The 8235-nt window shown below is 57.1% G+C and overlaps 1 protein-coding gene across 1 annotated transcript in view; it reads left to right on the top strand.

Annotated features, from left to right (window-relative positions):
• Positions 1-8235, top strand: part of SLC39A11 (solute carrier family 39, member 11) — a 291460-nt gene that overhangs the window by 279800 nt on the left and 3425 nt on the right. The window contains exons 9-10 of the mRNA XM_010856086.1: positions 5345-5443; positions 8065-8223. Coding sequence (XP_010854388.1) covers positions 5345-5443; positions 8065-8223 — 258 coding nt within the window. The remainder of the gene's footprint in view (positions 1-5344; positions 5444-8064; positions 8224-8235) is intronic.

Genomic DNA, 8235 nt, shown 5'->3' with positions numbered 1-8235 from the left:
GGGCCCCGGTGGTTCTCAGGTGTTGCTTTTACCCTGAATCCCAGGGATCTGTCTTGCTGCAGCTAACGTTCCTAGAAGAGTCCACTCCACTGAGCCTGGCAAATCTCAAACACGATGCACGCGGTCGGGCGGTTTTCTTGTTCAGTCTGGCAGTTTCAGGCATTCAGGTGTTTGTGGAGAAAGCAAGTTCACCTAAGCTTGCTCACTCTGGTCCGTGGTTCTCAACAGGGGATGTTTTGCAGCATCTGCAGATGTTCCTGGTTGTCCCAACTGAAGGGAGGCTGTTGGCATCTGGCGAGTAGAGGCCAGGGATGCCACTGGATGTCCTGCAGTGCCCCCGATGGGCGATCACAGCAAGGAACTGGTCCCCAGCGTCCAGAGCCGCAGGTCAAGGAGAAGCCTGCTGTAGGGGGGATGTTCTGACCCCCCTACCTGAAGGTCTCTGATCACAGCAAGGAACTGGTCCCCAGTGTCCAGAGCAGCAGGTCGAGGAGAAGCCAGCCATAGGTGGAACGTTCTGACCCCCCTACCTGGAAATCTCTGGTTAACATCACCCCCATCAGGCCTTCACTCCCTCACTGCCAGAGCGAGCCAGAGCCTCAGCTCACTGGTCCAGGAGGCACGGCAGCACCTCCTCCTCTGCTGGGGCCTGGAGCCCAGATAACTGTCTCTCTCCAGGATGCTCTGATGGGTCTGCCTGAGGCCCAGAGACGCGAGGCATGTGGAGCAGTGGTTGCGGGTCCCCTCTGTCACTTCCCAGCTGGGTCACCCTGGGGACATGTCACCTGACCCCCTTGTGCATCAGTTTCCCCATCTGTGAAATGGGGTGATGATGGTAGAAAACACTTAGGAGGTAGTTGCGAGTACGGAGCGTGTCGCTACACGCAAAATGCTTCCAACCACGCCCGACATTTAGTAATACGCCATAAATGGGCAGGGATGATTATCGTCGGTTTTATTCTAGCCAGAGGACCTTAGTCTCCCTCCAACAGGCGTGGTAACGACAGACAAGCTGGTTTCAGCCGCAGGTTGTTGCAATGGGGTCTGTGCTGCTGCCGACACTTGCCGAGAGCTTTCCCCAAGCTCAAGGCCAGAAGCTTTTGTTTTTTTGGCCACATGGCAAGCAGGATTTTAGTTCCCTGACCAGGGATCAAACTGGCGCCCTCCGCAGTGGAAGCACTCAGAGTCTTAACCAAAGGACTACCAAGGAACATTCTTAAGTGAAAGGTTTGAGTGGAGAAGGCTAAGGCATGGATTTTAAGGGAACCCTCTCATTCAGCACAGGGGTCAGCCTCCAGAGATGGGGGGAGACCCTGGGATGGAACCTCAGGCTTGGCCCTTGGGGAGACCACTGGGTCAGAGCTGAGGCATTTGTCCTGAAAAGCCAGCAAGCTTAGTTGCACAGGGAGGAGTCTTAGAAGATGATGCCAAGGAGAGATGGGCCTTGACTCCAGAGCGTTTTCTGCTCTTTGTGCCCTGTGGCTTTAAATTGGGGTGGGGGCACCCCACTCCAGTACTTGCCTGGAAAATCCCATGGACAGAGGAGCCTGGTAGGCTGCAGTCCATGGGGTCGCTAAGAGTCGGACACGACTGAGCGACTTCACTTTCACTTTTCACTTTCATGCATTGGAGAAGGAAATGGCAACCCACTCCAGTGTTCTTGCCTGGAGAATCCCAGGGATGCAGGAGCCTGGTAGGCTGACGTCTATGGGGTCGCACAGAGTCGGACACGACTGAAGCGACTTAGCAGCAGCAGAGACGATAGGCCTGGACCGCCCCGCCCTAAAATCTCACACCGTTGCTTACATTGTCCATTCTTCCTGATGGAAAAGCACCTCCCATCTCTCTCTAGCTACTGAAAGGCTCCTCATCCTTCAAAGTCCACTTTGAATGTCACCTTCTCCAGGAAAGAGTCCCAGAATCTCTTTCTTGGCCAGAATAATTTCTCTCCATGGGCTTTCTGCTTCTCTCATGGCCTTTGGCCAGCTGCTGTCCTGGAGTCATTTGTAAACGGGTCTCTTCATCCTCCATTAGATTGTAAACTCCTGTAAGATGTGGGGCCCTTCCTGACATCTCCCTGATTAGTGTGTGTGTGAGCTCTCGCGAGTGGCTGGAGCCCAGTGCTGGATTCTGGAGTCACTCTTGAAAAGCGGATCCCCACCGGGTGCCAACCGCTATCTCCAGCCTTGGCTCTGACCCGGAGGTCACAGAATCTGGAAGTGTGAGGAGCGTGAGCTGGAGAAGGAATTGGTGCGAGGTCAGAAAGATCACCGGGCTGTGGACACTTTCACGGTGTCCGGTCCCTGCCGCTCCTCAGTCAGCTCTGAGCGGGGAGCCCCGACTCCCTGAGCCCCAGCTTCCCGGCTCTCCGTCGCACCTGGACACACGGTGGCCACGACCCTCTGCCACTTTTATTCTTGCCTGTGTTGGGTCTTCACTGCTGTGCCGCCTTTTCTCTTGTCCTGGTGCAAGGTCTTATCGCGCTGGCTTCCCTTGTTGCATCTCTGGGCTTCCCTGGTGGCTCAGATGGTAAAGAATCCGCTTGCAATGCAGGAGACACAGGTTCGATCCCTGGGTCAGGAAGATCCCCTGGAGGAGGAAGTGGCAACCCGCTCCTGCATTCTTGCATGGAGAACCCCATGGACAGAGGAGCCTGGCGGGCTACGGTCCAGGGACTGCAAAGAGTTGAACACGACTGAGCGACTAACGCTCTCTTCTTGCAGAGCACAGTTTCTAGGGTGCACGGGCTCAGTGGTTTCGATGCACAGGCTCAGTAGTTGTGGCGCACGGGCTTAGCTGTCCCACAGCACGTGGGATGTTCCCTGACGGGAGATCGGACCAGTGTCCCTGGCATTGGCGGGCGGCTCTTCACCACTGAGCCCCAGGGAAGCCCCCCCCATCATTTTTGTCAATGCATCCTCTGTCCTCAGTGGCCCTCCCCTGTGATGCTCCTGCTGTTTCCCAGGATCCCCTCTGGCACCCACCCCAGTCTGCAGGCCATCGGACGCGGCTGCAAGTGGCCCCTGGTGTCCTCGGCTCCCAGCAGGGCAGGGGCTCCTGAGATGGAGGTGGGTGTGGCCACTGTCTTCGCCGTCAGCTTCCCTTTTGATGACTTCTTAGGCCAGTGGCTCTCAACACTGTTGGCACATTCCTCAAGTCTACAGTCCCAGCGCCTGACCCCATCATTTTTCACAATCTCCCCCTGGTGCAGGGGCAGTTAATTCCTGAACTGATGCAAGTGGAGAAGCAGAAGAGAGAGTGTGGAGGGAACTGAGCCTTTCCATTGGGTCACCCCCACAGATGCCCAGGACACAGCGTCCATGGGAACCTGATGCCCCAGCGTGTGTGTGCAGAGGGTGGCCAGGTTAAGAAGGAATGGATACAAAGGTGGGGAGGGCAGAGCTGCTGTGGTCCAGCCCTCGCTGTGGCTGAAGGAGCCCAGCTGCACTCAGGAACGATTCCACGGTGCTAGCACGATCCCAAGGGTGCGGTACCTGGTTGGGCTGGCAGCCCCATGCCGGAGACAGGGCAGGGCTCCGGGAATACGGCTGGCCAGGCGTAGAAGAATGGGGTTTCTGTGCCGCTTATCAGGATGGTGGCTCCCAGGCAGGGTGTAGAGGAGGAGGTTCCACAGCCTGCCCGCCTGACTGCTGGCTGCAGTCAGTCCCAAGTCATGGGGAGGACTTTGAACAGATGGAGCCCCACGTCTGACTCACTGGCGACATGGGGCGGCCACTCCCTCCCTGGCTAGGTCTGGGGTGAGTCCTGTGCCTGCCTGTGAACAAGGGGGACAGATGATGGCCTGGGACCATGAGCCAGCCACAGAGTGCCCTCTGACAAGGGGTGTAAGACCTGGACAGGCACCTTGACCTTCCTCATTGAAAAAAACCTTGTTGTATGCATTTGCGTGCTCAATCGCTCAGTCGTGTCCAACCCCAGAAACTGCAGTCTGCCAGGCTCCTCTGTCCATGGAATTTTCCAGGCAAGGAAACTGGAGGGGGTTGCCATTTCCTTCTCTGGGGGATCTTCCCGACCCAGGGATCGAACCCACATCTACTGTGTCTCCTGCATCAGCCGGTAGATTCTTCACTGCTGCGCCACCTGGGTGGCTGAGTGGGCAAGGAGGACAGGGTGCAGCCGGCTGCTGGTTGAAGGCACTCCCTGGCCGCTGTCCAGAGCTGATGGCCGGACCCCCATTGGCAGCAAGGCAGACAGACATGAGCCAACTGACCAAAGCCAAGGGATGGTGGCATTTCCCTTTTTCATCCAGTCCATCCACGACTCCCTCGGGCCACGTTCCAGCACTGCTTGCCAAGTGGCACCCACATCTCAAACCCTGCAGACCTTCAGTGATCAGATGAGCCCTGGTGGAAGGGCTGCCCTGCGGACCTGTCCAGCCAGGGTAGTCTCGTCTGGGGAGGTACCCTAAGGCTGCCTTCCCGTTGCACTCAGCCTGACCTGGTTTCCCTCCGGTTGTGCCGTTCCATCCTCTACAGTGGATGTTCAGCTTCCTGCACTGGTTTGCTGCCTGCGGAATGAGGGCTCGTGGTGTGTGTGGGTGCCTGGGGGTTTCCCCGAGGATCACGGAGTACCTTTGTCCTGTCTCTTTCTGTTTCTCCCTCGCTTCCACTCCAATGCCTGGTCTGGGTGCAAAGCAGGCTCTCCAGGCTTGGCTGCAACCAAACGACCAATTCACAGAGCCCAGGCAGGAGGGCAGAGGGTCGCGGTGAAGTCCCCAGAGCCCCCAGAAGTGCAGTGTTAGCAGCAGACTGGTGAGCGGAGGCCGCGGGGAAGCCCAGCCCAGCCCCTGATCTGTGTCCCCGTCACAGTCTGCATCCAAACCTCCTCGTCCCGTTTCTGAAGTGGCTTCTCAACAAAAATGTGACTTGTCCATCTTCAGGCCGTAAAGGAAGGGACCACCCCCATAGAAGCACAGAATCAGGTCACTGGGTACGACAGCCCGGCATGGTGGTTGTCGTTAACCCACGTGACCCCTTCCGTGTTCCATATGAGGGTCCGAGGTGTGGAAGTGAGGTGGTTTGTGCAGAGTTGTGTGGGTAAGTGGCGAACCCGGGCTCTCCTGACACCCAGCCAGCGTGCCCCGAGCTGCGCTGTAATGTCCACCAACACGGAGCGTCTCCAGGGACCTGGGACGGTGTGAAGGGGGAGGATCCTCGTCCCCCTCCTCTTCCCGCTCTAACCTTTCCCCGTCCTTCACCCGTCACAGGGATCCACCCGCACCTCTGACGCCACAGGAGGGCGTTGCTTAGAGGCCAGGGGCCCCTGTCCGCCTGGGTGCTCCGCTCTGGACGTCCTCCCTTCACGCGCCTCCTTGGTCTTTCAGGAATTTAGCCCTTGGAATTGGGATCCAGAACTTCCCGGAGGGCCTCGCCGTCAGCCTGCCCTTGCGAGGGGCTGGATTCTCCACCTGGAGAGCCTTCTGGTAAGTGCTGCAGATGCCGGCGTCAGGGGCCAGGGCCGGGTCTGCGGTGGAGTTCAGGGCAGTCCTCCGGCCGGCTTCTCTCTTCAAGAGCAAGCTCTTCCGGCTCGGAAGCGAACCTGGAGCTTAACCTCTTCTGGGCCGGAAGTGAACCTGGAGTTTCCAGAAACACCGGCCATCTGGTTAGATCCTGCACCCCCAAGGCTCATCCCTTGACCTTCAGCCCCGACTACCGCTGAGTAGGAGTTTCCTATTTTCAAAAGCCTTCCAGGGATAGCCATGCCCACTCAGGGTGGGGTTTTCTCCCCTGCTGGTGGAAGACCCGAGGCAGCTCTGCCGTCCACTGGCCCTATCACAAGCCCTGGGTAGGCTCACTCACCCCAGTCTGTCCCCAGGGGCCATCACACCAGCGCCCATCATGACGCTCGTCAAGGTGAGGACCAGGGTTCTCTCAGCAACATCTGGGCAGGTGAAGCCCGTGGCGCTCACACTTAATGTTTTCATAATCCCCAAAGGGCTTTCTGGGGCTTCCCAGGTGGCTCAGTGAGAAAGAACCCACCTGCCAATGCAGGAGACGTAGGTTCCATCCCCGCATCGGGAAGATCTGCCGGAGGAGGAAATGGCAACCCACTCCAGTGTTCTTGCCTGGAGAGTCCCATGGACAGGGGAGCCTGGTGGGCTACAGTCCACGGGGTCACAAAGAGACACAACCAAGTGCCTGAACAAAGGGCTTTCCAGTCTGTTTGCAACTTTTACCTTCCCAGTGACCTGGAAGGGGCCTCCCCAGGCTTCAGAGGAGGGGCCCCGGGGGCCCAGAGTGTCAGATAATCAGCTCGTCACGCGGTGGTGCCGAGGCTGCCATTTCTTCTGCCTCTCAGCTCACAGGGCCCCAAGCCTCAGGACGCCTCTTGGTTAAAGCAGTCGCCACTCTAGAATGTTTGCTTAGAGCTTTACAGGACTGCTAACAACAGTTAAAAAGCAGCTTCCATTTTATAGGGTCTTATGATTTACAAGTTCTTGCATATACGTCAATCACTTTATTTCCATCGTTATCATCTCTTCCTCTGTCCTGGGAGACGACGGAACAGAGCTTTTGAGAGAAGGCCAGCAGGATGACCCTAGAGATTCTTTTGAAACGTCAGTTCCCTGCACCTGAGAGCCGTGACTGTCATCTCATACAGAAGGCCCAGGGCTGCAGAGGGGCGGGAAGAGGGCCCCTGCGGTCAGTGTCCAGACCCTGAGATGAAAGTTTCTGTTTAACTGGACACACTCAAGAGCTGCAGAGGGTGCTCCGAGCACGCAAGCACGGAGCAGGAAGCAGCGGCTCCTTTGAGAATGCTGCGGTGCAGGCTGTGTCTCCCCCACGCCCTCCATCTGTTTCTGGTCAGGGCAAGCAGGGACTGGGTGCTGGGAATTCACAGTCCTAGCCCGTCCTCGGTGCGAGGGCAGGAGGAGAGGTTGTCGCTCACCCCCGTTTTACAGATGAAGGGACTGAGGCTCGGAGCCAGATGCCCACGGAAGGAACAGTGGGAAAGATGTCCCAGCACCTTGCGTATTGCTGTTCAGCCCATACAGGTGTCTCTTGCTGGTGGGGCTCAGCCATGGGGCTCAGGTACAGGCTTATCTCCAGGCACTGAATTCTCAGGGCTCGTGGGGGCTGCTGTTTTAATAGAGCTCGTGGGATTCCAGCCTCCAGACACCCTCAGATAAAGGGTGTTTTCCAAAGGAAAAATCTCACCTTAATCCAAGGAGGGGGTGTTGTGGGGAGAGGCCCTCACTGTATACCCGGCCAGGTAGGTCCACCTTGTGGGCAGGGGTCAGCAGGTGTGGCTCCTTCAGAAGGGGGTGCAATGTGGCTGGAGTCCCCCCACACACCAAGCACAACCCAAGTCCTTGGGAAGTGTCTGCCCCACTCCTCCGTGTCAGTGTTCTAGCCTTCAAAGGACAATGTAGCCCTCAGCTGGAGAACGGCTGGCGGTGTAACAGCAGTGTGTCCATACAATGGGATATTATGCAGTCATCAAAGGGATGAAGTCCACTTGTTACAACAGGGATGCGCCTTGAAATAAGCCAGTAAAAAGGATCACCTATTGTCTGACTCCATTTATAGGAAACATCCAGAGGGGGGAAATCCCTAGAGACAAAAAGTAGATTAGGGGTGGTCAGGGGCTGAGGGTAGGGAGGAACAGGGAGTGGCTGCCAGTGGGTATGAGGTTTGTTTTGGGGGTAATGAAAACCGTCTGGAATTGGATTGTGGGGAAACTGTTGCCTAACCTCGTGAATACACTGAAAACCACTGAACTGTACACACTCAGTGGGTGCCCCATTCGGTAGAAGAATTCTATCTCAATAAGGCTGTTATTTTAAGAAGACAATGTGGGAAACTTAAAACTCGAAAATAAACCTGGGAGGGGGTGCCTACGGTGACTGTGTAATAATAGGGAGTTGGGAAAACAGACAGAGGTGGTGTTAATAGAAACAACACACAATGAGGTGGTTTTGCCCAGCGATGCAGGATCCGACGTGGAGGACAATGCACACCTTTTGCAGAGCCGAGGCAGCCCGCGGAGCACGCGGGGTGTCGGCCCGAGCCTCCCCGAGGGGACGCGTCTGTTCTCTCCTAGGTACGGGCAGCTCAGCGGCATGGTGGAGCCTCTGGCCGGGGTCTTCGGCGCCTTCGCGGTGGTGCTGGCCGAGCCCATCCTGCCCTACGCGCTGGCCTTTGCGGCTGGCGCCATGGTCTACGTGATTATGGATGACATCATCCCCGAGGCCCAGATCAGGTGAAAGCCGCC

This window comes from Bison bison, unplaced genomic scaffold, assembly GCF_000754665.1.
Source record: "Bison bison bison isolate TAMUID 2011002044 unplaced genomic scaffold, Bison_UMD1.0 scf7180017864371, whole genome shotgun sequence".
NCBI lineage: Eukaryota > Metazoa > Chordata > Mammalia > Artiodactyla > Bovidae > Bison > Bison bison.
This window is presented reverse-complemented; position numbering and strand designations above follow the sequence as displayed.